The sequence below is a fragment of the Sphaeramia orbicularis genome, chromosome 13, assembly GCF_902148855.1.
Source record: "Sphaeramia orbicularis chromosome 13, fSphaOr1.1, whole genome shotgun sequence".
NCBI classification, from domain to species: Eukaryota; Metazoa; Chordata; class Actinopteri; order Kurtiformes; family Apogonidae; genus Sphaeramia; species Sphaeramia orbicularis.
The window spans coordinates 26,504,049-26,524,788 of NC_043969.1; the positions used below are offsets into that span (position 1 = coordinate 26,504,049).

General features: G+C 36.4%; 1 protein-coding gene across 2 annotated transcripts in view; it reads left to right on the plus strand.

Moving 5' to 3' along the window:
* Nucleotides 1-20,240, plus strand: part of drd2a (dopamine receptor D2a) — a 76,337-nt gene extending 56,097 nt beyond the window's left edge. For both annotated transcript variants that reach the window (XM_030152963.1, XM_030152961.1), the window contains exons 3-8: nt 7,340-7,449; nt 11,462-11,598; nt 14,589-14,797; nt 15,802-15,888; nt 17,440-17,827; nt 18,274-20,240. In XM_030152963.1, coding sequence (XP_030008823.1) covers nt 7,340-7,449; nt 11,462-11,598; nt 14,589-14,797; nt 15,802-15,888; nt 17,440-17,827; nt 18,274-18,470 — 1,128 coding nt within the window. In that variant the 3' untranslated portion in view covers nt 18,471-20,240. The remainder of the gene's footprint in view (nt 1-7,339; nt 7,450-11,461; nt 11,599-14,588; nt 14,798-15,801; nt 15,889-17,439; nt 17,828-18,273) is intronic.
* Nucleotides 20,241-20,740: the final 500 nt, after the last annotated feature.

A 20,740-nucleotide genomic window follows, 5' to 3' on the forward strand; every position in this document is an offset into this window, starting at 1 on the left:
AGCCCCACCCCTGATTGTTGTCACCTGTGTTCCCCTACCTCATGTATAAATAGTCCTGTCTCCCTTTGTCTTGTGCCGGTTTGTCTGATTCTGTCATTGTATTCACGTCAAGAGGCCAACCAGGTGTTTTCCAAGTTTGTCAGGCTTTTGTTTCAAGGTTTTCTGAAAGAGATTTTGTTCATCATAGAGATTGTTTTTTAGTTTGATATATCCTCCTTGAGAGCACATTTTGTTAATCACTTTTTCATTAAAATACTTTTGTTAAAACCGTCAGTTTTTCTGAGTCGTGCATTTAAGTTCACCTTTTCATATGTCAAGGAGTTCTAACAATATAGCAAAAGTAAAATACAAAAATGCATAGACAACAACACATACAGATAAATATACAGGTATAAAAAACATACAGCTACATACACAGACACAAGCATAAAAATTTTAAAGTAAATGGTGATACACCCCCCCCCCACCCCCCCAACTAGAAGCCTGTCCAAACAAGAGGGTTTTCAGTTGCTTTTTTAAAGACTCAGTTGAATTTAAGGTGCAAAGTGCTAGTGGCAGGGCGTTCCAAAGTCTCGGGGCCACAGCTTGGAACGCTCGATCCCCTCTATTTTTAAAGCGAGTGCGGAGGATAACCAGCTGGCATTGACTCAAGGATCTAAGAGCCCGTGGAGGGTTTTGCAATTCCAGCAACTCTAAAATGTCGACAGGGGCTTGGCCATTTAAAGCTTTAAGGATAAGAACTAGAATTTTAAAATGTATCCTAAAAAGAACTAGGAGGCAGGATAGATCTGTAAAATCAGTGTGATATGTGCTCTTTTACTGGTATGAGTTAAGCCTTGCAGCAGAGTTCTGAACAGCCTGAAGACGATGAAGATCCTTCTGTTTTAGACTTCTTCCTCTAGACTGTGAGGTAAGAAACAAAACATTTGAAAACAGACGCAGACAACCCTAGTTCCTGAAGTTGGTTAATCATAATACTATCATCAACTTTGTCAAAAGCAGACAAAAGATCCAATAAAACAAGGACTGTGTGTTCGCCAGAGTCAGCTGTCTTCATAATGTGACTGGAAATTCGGATCAAGGCAGTTTCAGTGGAGAGGTTTCTGACTGGAATTTGTCCAGGACATTATTTTCCTCCAAGGACACTGTTGGTCTGATTTACTAAAGGTTTGCGCGCATAAAAACGTGCGCAAACTTGACTACGCACACAAAAACATGTTGAGGCTTATTTACTAACAGGACGCACTGAGGGTTACATCTCTCCAATGGGCAAAATAGCTTACGCAACCTATTTAGTGTGTTTGCCTTGATGAATATGCAATATGGGCAGTTCTGTTAGACCGCACAAAATTATTGGGAGGAGTAGATGCAAATATTTATTTAGCATGCGGAATGTGATTTACCAAACCTGAAACTGATTGCGGTGGCTGACTTTGTGGCTATATTTAGCATGTCTGAAAGGCAGTTTTTTACTAGCACAGCTTCATGCAAAACTGGCTGCAGTTGTTGTGGCGAGGGCGTCGGCATAGGCACAACCAAAGGCAACGCAGAGAATGAATTGTTTCTGATCGCGTCAACATTTTTGGAATGACAGAAGAAAAAATAATTGAGATGTATCGCCTACCCAGCAAAGCCATTTTAGAATTTCTAGATGAACTAAGGGATGATTTGGGGCCAGTCACATGGAGGAGTCATGCAACGCCTTCACAACGATCAAAAACTCCTCACAACGTTACATTTTCTTGTGTCTGAATCATTCCAGTGCACTATTGCCATTAGTGCTAGCAGTTTTTCCAGCATACTGTCTCCATGACAACAACCTGTAGTGCAAAATCCTCAGTTAAATAGCATAGTCTTCAAGACTTTGCACCTGTTGTCATTTGCGCTGGCAATCTTCGTTGATCACCCGTGACAAGCAAATCAATACCACGTGTATTTTTTAGGACAAGCAAGAAAATTTGTGCCTGTTATTTGCAATCTTAATAAATCAGGCCCTATAATTTCCTTTGCCACTGTTTTCTCTAGCATTTTGTACAAGAAAGGAAGCTTAGAAATTGGCCTATAATTTTTGAGCTGTGATGGGTACAGAGTTGGCTTTTTAAGTGTAGGTTCCATAACTGCATGTTTAAAAAAGCTTGGAACCACACCAGTTGAAAGTGAATGATTTATCAAAGTGACAACAGAGGAACCAATTGCACTGAAGACAGTTTTAAGCAGCTTGGTAGGGAGCACATCAGTAGGAGATGAGGAGGGTTTTACTGTGAGCAGTGATATCCTGGAGGGTCACAGGGTTAAAAGACGTCCAATTACAAGATGAGCACATACACCGACAGGGTTAGGAGAAGACAATGGAGAAAGGTTTGCCCTGATGTCTCTCATTTTATCCACAAAGAAATTAAGGAATTCATTGCTGTCTGCTTTAGAGTGAACAAGAATTTGGCGGACAGCAGGTGAGACCAGAGAGCTGATGGTGTTAAATAAGACCTTAGGATTGTTCTTATTTGAAGAGGTGATCTGAGAGAAATATTGGGTCCTAGCATTCCTCAATATTTCCTTTAGAGTGGCTCTAAGCTCCTTTAAGTGGAGTCTATGAACCTCTAGCTGTGTTGACTTCCACAGACGTTCAACCTTTCGACAGTTTCTCTTGAAAGAGCGAATGGAGTCATGTATCCAGGGCTGAGGCCGTTTTACTGGGGCACAACTAGACTTCATCACTGACACTGTATCTAAAACATGCATGCAATGACTGTTCAAAGTCTGGATAAAAACATCAGGATGATCAATTCCCATTAAGATGTGTTGCTCAAACAAAGCAGAGAACCCATCAGCAATGTCCTGATTAATAACGCGCCTTTGGGTTCTTATGTTCAGTGGGGGAGGATTTACTGGGAAATTGACCTTAAAAAGCACACAGCAATGATCACTGACAAGAAAGTCCTCCACATTCCTAACGTCAAGGCCGAATGAGAAAACAACGTCCAACATAGGGCTGGGCGGTATGGAAAAAAATCATATCACAATAGGGTTTTTTTTTTTTTTTTCATATCAGACGATAGTGATTTGTATCACGATATAAATCAAATCACTATTTTTGTCAAGCTTAAATATTCCGTTACTTATAAATTACTTGTGAAGTCATCAGAAGGTTATTTTTGATTTAAATATAATTTCTTTTCTGTCAGAGGTTGAACATGACAGATATGCTGAAGAACATTATACAAGTGTTTCAGATAAATTAAACAGGTACATACAGTTGTGGAAAAAATTGTTAGACCATCAAAAGTCATCAGAAACAATGGTTACGCAATCAAGTACTAACTCCTGTGTGTATCATGTGACTAAAACAGACAGAAAAGAAAACGTGGAATGCCTAAAAGCACTGTTTTTGTCAGTACAATGCCATAGCTATTGATGTAAGAACTGAAGTGATTTTGGTTATTATCAAGAAAACATGGAAAATGACTAGATATCAGCTCTGAAATTAAACTCTTATGAGGTTTTTTTTTTTTTTTTATCATTATATTTGTCCAAATATACCAGGCATTGAAATGAACAAGAAATTGAAGAAAACAAGGGTGGTCTAAAAATTTTTTCTGTGATTGTATATTTAAAACTAAACTAAAAGTCTGACCAGCAGGCAAAAGCTTTCAAGTTTTAAAAGAGAACCCAAACAAAACAATGCCGAGGGTATATATGTTGGGGTGTGTTCCTTAACTACCATAACTGGCATAAGCTGAAAATGAATCTTAACATGCTTTGAATGTCCAACTCCCAGCTTCTATGTTGCACCCTACTTTTCAGTAATCTGGTCACCCAAGTTCTCGGTCACATTTTCTCCTGAGCTAACACTCATTACCTCCTGCTGCAGCCCAAACATTAGCGTATGTGCTGCGGCTGCTCTTACATCTGTGCTGTGTGGGTCAGCCTATCTTGCCAGGGCTCTAGCCTGATTGGTTTGGTGCAGTGCTACTTAATTATGATTGGCTGTTCTTACGTCTGTCAAAACATGGACGAATGAATTCTATTGAAATTGTATCGAGCATGTCTCATATTTCTATAAGGAAAAGTTATGTCACGATATATCGTTATGGTTTTATCACCCAGCCCTAGTCCAAATATGGCCTTTAATGTGAGTGGGTCCAGAGACATGTTGGATGAAGTTACAAGAGTTAGTTATAGATAAAAATTCTGCAACTGCGTTAGATGTGACATCATCAATGTGAATGTTTAAATCTCCAATGATTAAAACAGTTAGAGGATACAATAGAGGATAAGAAGTCAGTAAAATCAATAAGAAAGGCCCCACAAGAGCCAGGAGGACCATATATTAAAACACAGTAAAAAGCATTAAAAGCCCTGATTTTTATCATCTGATACTCAAAGGAGGAAAAGGGCTCAGAGTTTAGCAGTGTGCACAGGTGGATGTCACCATGCACAACCACAAGGCCTCCACAACACGAGGGGTCCCGATGACGGAACACAACTGCCACAAAAGTAGCACTGGGTCTGTACGGGTTAATGGATTAGAGGGAAATTTATTTTGAATTCTCCTCATTTATTTACAATACACCTAATAATACAGTATATATCCATAATGCTACTAACATTCAATGATGCCTGTTTTCTGACAAACATGAACCACAGTCTTAACAGTATCTGACATTTGGTTAGAACACTCTGCTTGTTTGCTTCTTCTCGATCTAACAGTCTCTTCTAATCTAATATATGCTTTATCTTTATTCATGCACAAAGTCATAGACAACAGCCGTGACTGAGTTTATTAATACTGTGTACAGCAGGGTGAATTATATAAGCTATGAGAGCTATGAAAGCTTAGTTACAGAATGGGCAGCATATTTCAACTGCCCTTTATTATTAAATGCTAAATTAGCATTAATTAGATATCATACATATTACTATCTATAAATACTGCATATGGTTGGACTCTGTCATGTGTAACTGATGTAAAGAGCTTATGGTTGGTGTATTTTGGATGGCTTAACCCTCAAAGATCAGCCAAGTGGCCAAAAGCAGCTACTGATCTAAAATGTTTAATTAGTGTAATAAGTGATCCACTAATCCTATCAATACATTTAAATAATTCAGGTGAAATATAGTTTCTGAGCTTTTCAGCGACACCAGATATGACGCAATTGGACTCTCAGAGGCTGTATAGTGAACATGGAAACACTCTCATTCTCTGCATTGATTCACTAATAAAACCCATGTTACACAAATGATAGTGGTGGTAAACATTTGTTTTTATGTGGAATTAATGATGTACAGTTGTGGCAAAAAATTATTAGCCCACTCCTTGTTTTCTTCAATTTCTTGTTCATTTTAATGCCTGGTACAACTACAGGTACATTTGTTTGGACAAATATAATAATACCAAAAAAAATAGCTCATAAGAGTTTGATTTCAGAGCTGATCTCTATCCATTTTCCATGTTTTCTTGATAATAACCAAAATCACTTAAGCTCTTACATCAATATCTATGGCATTGTACTACCAAAAACAGTGCTTTTAGGCATTCCATGTTTTCTTTTCTGTCTGTTTTAGTCACATGATACACACAGGAGTTAGCACATAGCCATTGTTTTTGATGAATTTTGATGGTCTAATAATTTCTTATGTGACTGTATTTTGCCAAAAAATTAACCTTTTCTTCAGTTTTCTCTGATGAGCATCTTTATGGTTAGTAATAATTCGGGTAAACACCTGATTTTCACTGAAAAATGCAAAATACAGAGGATAATATTACAATAAATGGATATAAATCACTCAGGAAGGATTAAATGCAGAGAAAACACTTAAGATTTGTTTAAAACTTCACATGTTTCGTACAATATATTTTGTCTCCAACAAAAACCAGAAAACCAGTCAATATTTTTTTTCTACTTGCTGCAGTTAATTGATGTATGAGTGGTTCTTTTTACATCTGTGTTACATTTTGTTTTCTGAAGCAAAACTATTAAAACCTTTTTTTGTAAAATACTCAAGACACTACCAGACTGAGTTAATAGGCTTGTGTTTGTGCTGAAATTCCTTCTTAAATTGAATTGGTGGAAGTAAAGGATGTCTTTTATTTGGTGAAATGTGAATTTAGTTTCGGGTATGTGGCATCTATTTCACCTCATTTTTAAGTGACTTTAAATTGCGCTGTCTGGCCACATTCTCAGTTCCTCAGCCTCCAAAAATGCATTTTCAGTTTCCCAACTCTTTACCTTTGCAAATGAAATTACAGTGCTTATGCAGTTTGAATTATGATACGCTGTGCACACTGTAAAGTTAGGAATTTATTTGGAGAGAGCATAGCAATGAACAAAATGAGAATATTATACCATTTGCAACATTTACGTCCAACTAGTTTTTCAGTTTAAGTTTATCTTTGCTGTGACTTCATGAAATTGAAGATGCTAAATGTTGAAAAATACAAAAGAGGAGAAAGAAGAGGCTACAATAGTGAGCAGGTCACTAATAATAATAATTCTATAACCACCATTAATGTTAATGACACTGGTAAACGGTATGCAGCTCTTTACATGAGAACAGGGATTAATTAAAGAAAAGAAAATCACACACCCACATGCACACACAAGTATTAACTTACACTTTTCAGAGCTGAGATGAAACAGGTTGTTGCGTCCGTAGTGGGTGGCATTGGCCAACTTAAGCTTATTATCGCATCAATGACTGTGCTCGATTCATCACAGGACTTGACCATGTAATAAAAATCAGAGGAGGCATGAATATAAATAGGTTTCGATCTCGTCCTTGACTGAAAGCCACCTGGGGCCGTCATCTACAATGTATGCTACACGGTAATTATCTCACTAGGTTGTCTATAGTTTTCGTCATAATTTAATGTTTAATTCATAACGATGTAAAGGAACGTGAAGTTATGATTAAGCAATCACTGAATTATAATAAATCCTCAGTCAATGTCACCCATGTCAAATGTAATATTTTCTTTACAGCATAAATAACTTTTGAATTACATTTCGCACACAGTTCTTTTCAACCCAGACCTATTCAGTCTGTCTTTCAAACACCAAATAAAATGTAGGTGGATTGAGTTTTCGTTATGGATACTCATTTTCATGCATAGTCTCATTCATTGTTCGATAATACTGTTTATTCCCTCTTGATTTCTGTTACTGATATGGAAATAATACGAAAAGTATATGTGAGGAAGCTTGACTGTCAAGAGGACTTTTTGTTGTGAAATGAAAACACGTCACATCTGAGTGTTGTTTTTTTTTACGTTTGTGGGGGTTTTGTTCTGTTGATGGTTGTTGTAAAATGTCATTTATTGGTGTTTTTTTTTCTCTTCTAGGTAGTGGGAGAGTGGCGTTTTAGTAAGATCCACTGTGACATCTTTGTCACGCTGGATGTCATGATGTGTACAGCCAGCATTCTCAATCTCTGTGCCATCAGCATTGATCGGTGAGTCCGTCAGTGCACAGATTGTTCAGACCTGCTTGTCATGCTTCCTGCTTGGATTTTCAAAGGAAATCTTTACCTTTTGAATAACAGAAGAGAGCTGCTGTCTTTTGGTACATGACTGTCAAAGCTCATGTTCTTATTTACAGACTAAATGTTTTTTTGTTTTTTTTCAGACATTGGATTTTATACTTCTCTTGATATGATTGTATTGCACTTCTGTGAACCATATAACATTGAACATATCATATCTGATACATGATTTTTGAAGCCCTCTACATGATCAGTGTGATAATTTTTGTCTTGGAAAAATCTGATGTATACAATTAGATACATGCAATACACAGATAATCCACCAGGGGGAGGGATTTGTTCACCAGAGGCCTTTCCAGTGACACTACAAGATTGTCATTAATGAGGAAGGAGGCAGAACTTTGTCAATTTTGAAAAACAATTACCAATTTGTTAGAAATGTTTGTGTTATGTTATGTTTTTGTTTGTTCAGAAATAATGATAGTTGATCATTGAGATCTGATGTATCAAATATGATACAAAATTGAAAATGGAACATGAAAATTGATATTTGAAAAAAAAAAAAAAAAAAAAAAAACTTTTTGAGGGGTTGTTCATTAGGACCAATAAAGGCTCCAGTTTCAAAGAACTGGAATTTTCTGTCAATGATTTAATGGTTCAGTCTTTACAGGGTTAATAACTGAATCTATAGATGTTCCAGAATGACAAATATAAGCATCTCAACATGACTTGCAGCAATTTTGTAAATAAAATACATACATACAGATATAAAATAATGACACTTGTAAAACAGATGTGTAAGGATGACTGCCAACACTGAATAGAAGAAGCAGCTTCTGACATTTGTGAAAATAGTAATTTTAACAAATATTCCAATAAAAAGAAGTTGTGCTTTCACTGAAGGGATAAATGAAATGATCAACAAATATTAACAAGCAGAGTGAGAGAGCACTTCCAAATGTAACACTTATGTTTAAAACTGAGGAAAACCAAGGACATAACATTTCCCATATTTTCATCTTAACAAACTCTGTCATGTTTAATTTTACATGATTTTCCGCTTGGCTGTATTGTCATCTTAAATCCACATGCAAAACAAACATTCACCATGGTCAGACAGGGATGCAATTTTAATTCTTATCGAAATGATTGAATTAGTAAACACATGTCACATGTAGCAAAGACAGTATTAATGTGAATAACCTCAGAAGGGATTGTTTTTGTGCATCGGAAATGGATGTTGCTAACATAGCAGAGAGGAATAACATCAGAATTTACATATAGATACTATCTATTCAGCTTGTGCCTGCTCATGTATTTACGAATGCTTATTGGTGAGAGTGTGACAGTATCAAGAATCACTTTCTCTGGGTTAAGTCTTTTCCAGGGTCCACCCATGTGATGCACTGTTGTAAAAGATCAGAGAAGAGCTGCAGACAAATCTGTTTCCTTCCTTAAAATTCAGTAGCCGCAGGCAGCATTTTAATTTATACATCACGGAAGGTGTTTTTTGTTTTGTTTTTGTTTTTGTTTTTTTTACACTTTGTATTCTGCAACACAGACTGATTTTTTTTTAGTTGTATTTATTGTTGTAAATCTCAATGTGTTTAGTCAAGGTCTAAAAATACTACATGTGAATATGGATAACTTCCCTATTTCAGGCCAGAACAAAGGTTAGTCACTGTTGTAAATCATGAAAATATTATCATTTTATCAGCAGTGACAAGTGAAAAAGCCACATGCATCCTCTCTACTTGCAGAGGGTTAATGACCACCATCGATACAGATATGCACATGAAATTATGTTGCCAAGAGGCGCACTCTTTATAAGTCAAGGCAAAAGACTCTTCTTTGTCATTGTGTTTTCAGTGTGTGTGTCAGAACAGTCAGGCTCCAACACCAAAAATATAAAGCAAAATACACTATGTGTCAGTGCTTTTTGTGTACTGTCTGTAATTTAAGTCTACAAAACAGTTTTGACATGATGCAGAATGTCAGTCTATGTTTACATATTTACACAATACACTGCAGTAACACTGAATATACAATGAGAAAAACCTATTCTGCTCAGACCAACAACTACAAAAACAGTTCATTTTACAGGGTTTCTGCCGAACATAAAAAGTCATTAAATAGTTTTTGTGAAAATAAAGGCCTTAAATGGCATTAAAAAGCATTAAATTCAACATCCAGAGGCATTAAAAAATTAACCCATAAAGACTGAAACCCCCACTGGTACCTAAAAGCATCTACTAATATAAAATGTTAAATACCTGTTTACCCATTAATCCTATCAATACATGTAAATAATTGGTGTAAAATGCAGTTTGTCATCTTTTCATGGTCATCAGATATGACCTATTTGGACGTTCAGAGACTCTGCAGTGAATGTGGAAATACTGTCATCTTCTGCAACATTGATTCACCAATAAAACCCATGGAGTTGGATCAATGACAGTGGATGGAGACACTTGTTTTATGTTGCGTTAATGATAGATTTGCTGCAAAAGTCACTTTTTCTTCTGTTTTTTGGGGGTTTTGATAAAATAACTTTTGAATTAACTCTGAGTTTTCATGAATATCTAAATGAAATATAGGAAATTAAATATAGGAAAATACATGATTTTCAGTTAAAAAGGCAAAATATAGATGATAATTTTATAATAAATGGTAATAAATCACCTAAGAAAGTGAAACAGAGAGGAAAATTCATCTGGGAACTGCCACAGAAGTAGCACTGGGTCTTTATGGGTTAAATACAATTGATAGGTAAAAAAAAAAAAAAAGCATTGTTATTCAGGACTTATTTTGATTATATAAACATTTAATAATTTTGATCAGAAGTATAGTGTGATGATTGACAGGCGGAACCCTTTAATTGGCTATTGTTTATGGCCGATGCACAAAGTCACAACATTGGATTCTTGGAATGCAACGTGCTGTGAGTGTGCTCTTGCTGTGGCGAAAGAGAGGAGGGAATATTAGCAAATGTCGGAAAAATGGGAAAATGGAAGTTTCAGCAGAAGTGGTTGGAGGAGGAACTATTCAGAACCTGGTTAAAGCCTGTCGACAGCCCCCTATCTATAAGTACTCTTGCTTCCTTGGGCTTTCCTTTTATGTACATCTGTTGTAAACTACTCATGTATGATACATTTACTTTCTCTGTGCATGAATAAAAAAAAATATCTGAATTTGAAAACTGTATTTGCATTCGGACATGGGCATTACATTTGTTTAAAGTGCCATTAAAACAGGCATTAAAAAGCATTAAAGTAGATTTGCTGATACCTGCAGAAACCCTGTTTTATAAATATACATTTTACAGCCTATTCAAGTACACTGGGTTGATGTTAACATCCCTACAGTTAAAAAAATCTGTCATCTTTCACACTTCTTGTTTTTCTATTGCTAATGAAATGTGAATGAAATGCATTCTTACACTAAAATCACAGATCATAGATGTAGATAAAATTATTGCCTCTATGTTTCTGTGTTTTCCTAAAACACAGTCCAATCCTTATGTCGAAAGCCTTTTAAATCAAATTACAAAGAAATCAATGAATGAGCCATTGTTGGAAAAGCTGCATTTCCCACCAACAAACTCCCTAATAGTTTCAACCAGTGGGCAGAGGTTAAATATATGGCCTTTCCCTGCAAGTGGAAAGCAAAACCCTCATCTTAATGCAAACTGAATTTATGGCTTTTTGAGAGGCACTTGCCCGCCATCAAAAATTGCATGATCAAAGATGACAGGGAACATTTCTTATTGTGGATACTCTTTTATATCTTTCACCAATGAAAAAGAAATCTAGAAACAAAAAAGCAGAACTAGCACTACAGATTATTATATAAATCTTAAATTGAAATGACTGTAAGTATACATATGTATAATACTGAGGCCAGTTATTGTGCTTGTTGTCTGGCAGCACTTTGTCATACACACGTTTGACTTTATTTTGTTTTATTTACATCTTATCCGTAGTTACACAGCAGTTGCGATGCCAATGCTATACAACACTCGCTACAGCTCCAGGAGAAGGGTCACAGTGATGATCTCTGTGGTGTGGGTGCTATCTTTCGCCATATCATGTCCCCTGTTGTTTGGCCTAAACAACACAGGTAAGAATGAGTACGATACAACTCTATGTATCTGATACAAAAATATCATAACACATACAGCACATAAATATATGGTGTTTGTGAACTGTACTGTCTAATCATTTTAGTTCAGGGGCCACATACAGCCGGATTTGATCTCTAGCAGACCAGTAGGTAACACTTTACAGCATTTATACCAGCAGTGGCACTGGGAACGAAGTAGCAGACAGTTCCCCTTCTCAACCCCATTAGTAAATGATTATTAGAAACATTATTAATGGCTTACTAATATAAAAACAATGTGTTAATTAATGCTGAGTAGTGTGTACATAATAATAACTAATTACATTATTTGACTTTTATGAATGCTTAATCATTTATTAAGTAACTTTGAGTAGTAAAACATTAATTAACAGCTTATTAATATACGAACTAATATGTTACCTAAGTCTAAGTAATACATAATAATGATTGGTAATATATTATTAAACAGTTAATTAATGCTTTATAATGCACTAACTAATGTTAATTAAGGGACCCTTACTGTAAAGTGTTACCAACCAGTAAAATAACAGCCTATCAATAATGACGGCTCCAATTTTTTCTACTTATTTTATTGCAAAAATTTTAATTACAGTATGAAAATGTTCACATTTTCAAACTTCACTGTCAAACCTTTTAGAAAAAAAAAAAAAAGCTAAACAACAGTGATCAACCTGAAATTTCTTAGGAAAAACAAGTGCAATTTTAATAATAATATGTGTCAGTTTACACAGTTTCACACATCCATTACAATTTACAAATCACACTGAATTTACAAATGCACAAAATATTTAGTAACAGGCATCTGGAAATGGAAATATAGTATTTAACTTCAGATTAACTATTGTTATGTATTCTGTGTAAGTTTTGCACTTTATGACTTCATCCCATGGGCTGGATTTGACCCTGTGGTGGGCTTGTTTTGACCTGCGAGCCCTTTGTTTAACACCCCTGGTCTAAACACATGCATGTTGAATGGTTGCTCACAATGACTCTAAATGCTTATCCTCAGTGTTAAAGTAATATTGTACTTGTACTTACAAAATGTAGTTTTACTTCTTTCAGCCATCTTTGATTCTTTAAGTTTCCTCTTCCACAGAACAGAGGCTGTAAGGCTAGATGACAGTTAAAGCAGGTTCTTCGATTAAAGACTTTTTAGAAGACGCTGATGTGGTGCTGACCAGCCCCTGCAGTTTGTCTTTGTCTGTTTGAAGATCCACTTGATCCTTTTGAGTGCATTGATAGAGTTTGATTCTGCTGGAACTTGGATTTCTGAACTTCACCACTTTTCTTTTTTAAACTGCAGGAAACAGAACCTATAGCAGCAGAAACTAAGGGGTAGGGCTGACAATCCTTAAAGATTATGCTAATGCAGGCTATGATTATAAGATTTCTGTTTTCCTTCTGTTTATTTATAATGAAGATAAAAGACCAACATATGTTTGAGAAGAACAAAATATGAATATATGAATAATTTGTTCATTGTCATTCTTTGTATTGTCATCTATGTGCGTTTTATCAAATAAGGCATTTTGATACTAACAGTAACAGAATATGAGCACTTATTATTTGTGACAGAAGCCATTTCTTAATCAGAACCACGGTTATGGGTTTAACCCTTTATACATCTTACATCCGTGAGTACTTGTAGCTTTGTCCTAAGACTGCCACCTGTGTGACAATGAAGTTAAATTGTCAATGATGCAGGTTATGATTGATTGATTGATTTCAAATAAGAATGTCTAAACAGAAGAAAATAAACAAACAAGACACTTAAACATAAGACATAAGACATATAATACATATTCAAAAAGGAGTGAGAAGAAGCATAACTTATAAACTCCCACCCCTTCTCCTTATATAATTAATAACAGTAATAATCTTCCTTGTCTAAGATTATCTATACTATATACTATAATATGCCTGATAATTCTTATTAAATTAGGTACATATATTATATATGATTATATCTACATTCTGCATCTCACTGATATATAGATAGCCTGGAAAAGCAAAGAGTTCTTAATGAGGCAGGATTAAAACCCTTTGTAATGCTCTAAGTACATGTGAGTGAACAAAAGAAAGTTGTGTTAATGACCCTTAAGTAAACCAAAACTACGAGTACTTAGATTCTTAAATGGATTTCCAAAGCATGGCTTCTGGTTCTTTACTTAAAATTAATGGCAGAATAACCTCCTCACAAACAAAAACTCTCTCTCTCTCTCTCTCTCTCTCTCTCTCTCTCTCTCTCTCTCTCTCTCTCTCTCTCTCTCTCTCTCTCTCGCTCTCTCTCTCTCTCTCTCTCTCTCTCTCTCTCTCTCTCTCTCTCTCTCTCTCTCTCTCTTGCTCTCTCTCTCTCGCTCTCTCTCTCTCTCTATACAGGGTGGGGAAGCAAAATTTACAATGAACATTTAGTTGTTTTTTCTCAGCCGGCACTAAGTCAATTGTTTTGAAACCAAACATATATTGATGTCATAATCATACCTAACCCATATGAGTAATCGGGAAAGCAAACGTCAAAGAGTGTGTGATTTGCTGAATGCACTCGTCACACCAAAGGAGATTTCAAAAATAGTTGGAGTGTCCATAAAGACTGTTTATGGAAAGAAGAGAATGACTATGAGCAAAACTATTACGAGAAAGTCTGGAAGATACTATTAAAGAAGAATGGGAGAAGTTGTCACCCGAATATTTGAGGAACACTTGAGCAAGTTTCAGGAAGCGTGTGAAGGCAGTTATTGAGAAAGAAGGAGGACACATAGAATAAAAACATTTTCTATGATGTCAGTTTTCTTGTGGCAAATAAATTCTCATGACTTTCAATAAACTAATTGGTCATACACTGTCTTTCAATCCCTGCCTCAAAATATTGTATATATATGTATGTATGTATATACACACACACATACATTTTGGATTCAACTGAACATAAAATCTGGCTTTTATTAACCCTGTGTTCATTTCCACAGCTACTCGTGATGAGTCCCTCTGTGTGATCGCCAATCCAGCCTTTGTGGTGTACTCTTCCATTGTGTCCTTCTATGTTCCTTTCATCATTACGCTGCTGGTTTATGTGCAAATCTATGTAGTCCTGAGGAAGCGCAGAAAACGTGTGAACACAAAGCCAAAGCAGCGTGTTTGTCAAGCTGCTGAGCCAGATGTGGCCACTTCAATAAAGGTAAGCTGAAGAGAAATATTACTACTGCATTTCCTTATAGCAAACATTTTAATGTTCAACCACATGTTTAAAAACAAAACACAGTAAGCACACCTACTGAGTTAATTTGCTTTCCTATGAGACTGCAATCAATATTTATTTTCTTTTTTTCAAGCCAATTATACTTGATGGTGTTATGGACAGGCATTGTGCTATGTAACAACATACGTACTGTACTGTAAAGTGGAAAACCCTGACAAGAAGAGAATTGATTTTCTATGACTACAAAACAAGAAAAAAAGCACAATGGATAACATTCAAAGCATACAAGCACAAGGCTCAGTTACACCTCCAGCATTTTTGTGTCTTGCTTCATATGGAGAAGAAATACCCTATAACATTTTTTATTTTTATTGTTACATTTACTTGATAGATTTAGACATGTTTCAGTGTCAAATGCCATCATGTAATGCTAATTATGATGACCCTTCCACGATCTTTCGCCTCTCCTTTTATTGATTTTACTGATAGTGAAACTCAATGGGCCTTGTACAGGAAGCCAAGTAATGCATTTGATCCAGTGCATTACTTGGCTCATGTTTATGCATGGAAGAGGCCTGTGGTTTCTCTATGTGAGGGATTCAGAGGGCAGGGACCCATTTATAACTACTGTATCATTTAATGAAGTGTGAAGCCATAATATAGCAGCATATTGACAGATTAACAACATAATTACTATGGACTAAAACTGGAATACACCGTTGATGTTGGATGAGCGTTTTCATCTTGGTGAAATAATCTTAGGACATAATTTATGACACTGTCCAGTTAATGAACTTCATTTTCAGCGGCAGATGAAGCTGCTGCATCAGATTCTTGATAAACAGCCTTTCTGAGTCAGAGCTTAATACACAGCAGCCTTATGTGACCCAGTATGCTGTGGAACCTGTGCTTAGACAGCCTTTTACCAGTTGTGTTTTGACACTGTACCCTCTCTTATCCTGACACAGCTGTTTTCATTTCAGGATAAGTGCACTCATCCAGAGGATGTGAGGTTGTGCACCATGATTGTTAAATCTAATGGGAGTTTTCCTGTCAACAAGAAGAAAGTGGTGTGTTTTTTAATTTGTTCTTATTCTCTTTTTTTTTAAAGTCTAATTCTTTGAAACTTTTTTGCTTGTATAAGATGTGATAAAATACACTCTGCACATTTTACTCAAAGAAAGTCAACTAAAAGAAACACCTTTCCCCTTGGATAGTGTTCTGTGAATAGCAAACCTTACTAAAGAATGATAATATGATCATTTCTATGATAAAATTGGTTGATGTTTGCAGGCTCCATTTCCATAATATTGCTTTTCCTCTGACAGTGTCAGCTCGTCTCACCTCACCTTAAAACAATCTTTTTTTTTTTTTTTCACATTTCCATAATTTTATTTTAGGTCCCCTCAGGTAGTACTTGTACTATTTTTAAGTTCCAGGTGAGCTTATGCAAATGTGACGTAAAGCCATGTACATCATAAATTGCTTGATCCAGAATTGGCGCTGATGTGATGCATTTTTTAACATCTAAACTAAGCCAGCAAAAAATCTTCCTGTGGAATATCTTTTAATAAGTCAACCATTTACTACATTTTCACAAATATTTCCAAGTCTTACTTTCTGTGTACATGCTGAAGATGCCACCACAATATATTTACCAACTCTATATGTAAAGTGTCATGAGATAACTTTTGTTATGATTTGGTGCTATATAAATAAAATTTGATTGATTGATTGATTGATTGATGGATTGATTAATGTGATTGGTTTTCCCCTGTAAGTCGCTTTGGAAAAAAGTGTCTTCCAAATGCACAATTGTAAATGTAAATGTAAATATATTTAGGCTGAATCGCTATGATGGGTACTATAACTGCTCTTGAAATGCCCTTTGTGGTACTGATAGGGAATTTTTGTATGAGCTGGTGTAAAAAGACAGTGAAGACCAAGGAATACTCAGAAGACTCTCTAGGTGTGTTACACAGGAAACTTTTTTGGAACAAGCTTGTGAGAACACATTGCTCAATACAGGAGATTGAAGAATCTAGTTCTGATGCTCTTCCCATTGTACAAAGTTATACAGAACAAATGTCAGATGGAAAGGAGAGTTTCTCTATAGTTTAAGTACATCTATAACCTCTTGTGTGCTAAAACTCAAGGACAATATAACAGCTGACACATGTATGCACAATCCTAAAAGAGACAGAAGCAGATAGTGTAGGCAAAATGTGTCTCTGACTTGGGCATCTTGTCTGCAGATCCAGACAGAGGACAAAGGACAAGGCAGAGTGTGCAGACAGCAGCAGACCATGGCCTGCAGCCTGACCTTAGAAATAACACATTGCTAAAACTACTAGTGACGTTCCAATTTTTCTAACAGGTACCAAAACCAAGCCAAGCTGATTAAAGCTGAGGTGAGCTGAGCTGATTAGTGGAAAAGGCAACAAACACAGTTGTCGGCTTAGAAATTGAGTCAGCATCAAAAAAATGATTGGCTCAGAGTATAACACAGAACAGATTCCAACACAAATGCCCATACTGAACCTTTGAGTGTCATTCATTTAACAATAAGTCAAATGAAAAATGACTGTGTGAACCGTTGTGTTTTTGCTCACATTTTTCAGATATTTATAAAAGAAGTTGTCAATGAAGGTGAAGATCTGGAGCTGGATGACCTGAACAACAGCGGCAGCAGTCAGAAACAGAAGCAGCAGCCACAGTGTGCTCTCGGAGACACTCCAGCCACCAGCAACCAGCAACTGATGCCCAACAAGGCCAATGACAGCCCCACCGCCACACCACCCACACCGCCTGATGAGGGCCAGAAAACTGAAAAGAACGGAGATCCTACCAAGGAGGCCCTGGGGGATCCAGCACCTGTTGTTGTCAAAGCCTTCCAGACACAGGCCTTACCTAATGGAAAAACTCAGACCTCTGTGAAGACCATGAGCAAGAGGAAGATCTCCCAGCAGAAGGAGAAAAAAGCCACTCAGATGTTAGCCATTGTCCTTGGTGAGTTATTTCACTTTTTTACTTTGTAACGTTAAAGCTTCCTCAGATGCCTATTTTATGTGGAACTGCCCCTTAAAGAAGTATCTCCACTACTAAGCAACATTGTTTAATCAGTTTTGCACATGCAAATGAACGTGCAGCGATAATAACATCAAACCCGCAGGGAAACTTGTCAAGACTAAATATTTGTTTACCACAAGCTAATTTTATAATGTAAAATTTAGAAAATTGCTCTTCTTTCACAGTTGCCAGCCCTCTGTGGTCCCAGGCTGCCTCTGTGTGTTTATATTTCATCTAAAGACAGGCAGTGATGCAAGTGAAAGAAACCATATAAGCGTTTAGTGTTTAACACATGCATTTGTCCCCCGCATTAGAACCTACTTTGCCTTTACTTTTCTGATTTTATATGTTTCACTAATCCTTCATTTTCTCCCATGTTTCCTCAGGTGTATTCATCATATGCTGGCTGCCATTTTTCATTACACATATCTTGAACACCCATTGCACAAAATGCAAGGTTCCTGCTGAGATGTATAATGCTTTCACCTGGCTGGGCTATGTGAATAGTGCTGTAAATCCTATTATATACACAACCTTCAACGTTGAGTTCAGAAAGGCATTCATTAAGATCTTGCACTGTTAAACTGACGCATCACTTGTCTGATCAGACAGAGGACGAGTAATGAATAAAACCATCTCTTCTGGTAAATACCTCATCCTATTAAGGGAAACGTACCACGGAGAGCAATCTACGATTTAAAGCGATGGAGCTTAAGTGACTGAGAAACTAACGGTGTCTTACTGAAAGGCATGGTGGCTCTATATGTGAATTGTTTGTGGAGTCATGTTCTCCAAGTCACTGAATGTAAAACAAGAAATGTCTGTAACAATGACCTGTTTCATTGAGAAAAGAAAAAATGTAACGTTGTTCTCTAAACTCATTGTGCTTGTCACTTAAGGAGCCATCTGTGTATACCACACACATACAATCTGCAAACTGCTAGTTATTGTGTGTGTATTCTCTGTTTTGATAATGGAAATTTATTGCAAATCTTATAGATATCAAGTCAGTGTTCATTGCAGCATTAAAATTGATACACGCTCTTAATCTTAAGATCTATTATTGATTGGAATGTGTGTAAAAGACAACAGACAATTTATTTGTTGTATAATGTGGCTATGCCAATGTCCACATATTTGCAATTTCATAAATTGAATTATTGCGTTGTATTATTATTATTATTATTATTATTATTATTATTATTATTATTATTTACTGTACATAGTTTTTCTTAACATATTAACTGTGATTATATGCCTGCAATGGAAATGTGATGCATGCTACACTGCTCCTTTACTTGACTTCTCATGAAATGTATGTTTATCATTAAAAAAAAAAAGAAAAAATACAAAAGATGTCCGATAAATGAAGACACTGTAACGTGCCACATGAATATCAGTGTTTGCTGTGTATACAGATACACCCATAAATGACTCCATCATTCAGTAGTCTCTCTCTTATTCCCAGGATTGCTTTGCAGTTTGAGTAATGTTGTTTACTGAAAGCAACACTGAGCTGTGCTGCAGCAGACTGGTTTTAGTGACAAACTAATGGCCTGTATGTGGACTTTGCAGCTCCCAGGTAAAATCATATGGATGTTTGCAACTCCTGAAGATGTTCCCTGGGGCCTTTGCTGAGTAAAAATGGGGTTACTTGGCAAAAATAAAAAATGGAGTTACAGCAATATATCAAAATGTGTTTTTCAATAAATCCCTTTACAGAGACATCTTAATATCAAATGTAAGGAATATCGTCAACAGAGTATTGTGGTGTAATTGTTATATAGGTGGAAATATGAGGTTTGCTTGACATGCTACCAATCAGATGTGTGTATGTTTTCTAAGGAAAGGTCTATTGTTTATGAGACTTGGGGATTAAAAAGCAAAATAAAAACTCCACGTCTATATTGTGTTGTCAATATGTCATCTAGATGAAACATTAGGGTTCAATAGTTCAGTAGTTCGATAGTAGGTTGGTCTTGATAAAAGGAAATGGCAGGAAGGAGATGGATTAACGCCTGAAGTGATGTGTCTTTAATGTGCAGCTCACGGATGTATTACCAGAACTGGTTTCCAGACTCCAAAACGGCATCTGCTCTTGTGAACATAAAGCTGCTTATTGGCCATAAGCTGAAAATGTTTTTGACTCCTGTGTTAGTTCTTCGCTGTGCAGCCCTCCTCAGATGTAGATATTCACACCAATGGGCACTTAACGTCCACCCTATCATAGTATCACAAATTATTAATCTGATATTTGTGAATTCTCTGGTTTTATTTGCAGCCATGCATGTCCTGTCAGCAGTTTTACAGACCTCTTTGACCATTGTCCTCTGTATAGAGAACAGCGGCAGATCAAAACTAGAAAAGCACCCGGAGAGCTCAGACCTTTGCCAAGGCAGATCAGTCCCCCCCACCACCAAAATCACCACCAAAATTGAATCTGTTCCTTGTGCCAGTATCAACATTTCCTGAAATTCTCATCCAAATCCGTCCATAACTTTTTGAGTTATCTTGCACATGGACAGACAGACAAACCAACGCCTGCAAAAACAGAACCTCCTTGGCGGGGGTAAAAATGGGGTTTCATGGGGTGGTATGGTAGGACAGTGCATGGGTATCCCACAATATTCATGGGTACAGGACAGGATTCTTTTAAGCACGACGGTAATGAGATCAGTGTTAATATAAAACAAAGCTGTGCCCCCATGAAAAAGTACAAGCATCCATAACAACATGAAATTATTACAGTTCTGCTCTGTAAAAATGTACAATAGTTATTTATGAGATGTAGTGCAGTAGAAGAATAAAACACTTGAATCACTTGTGGTCAATTTACTTTTTTTGTTTCAGTGC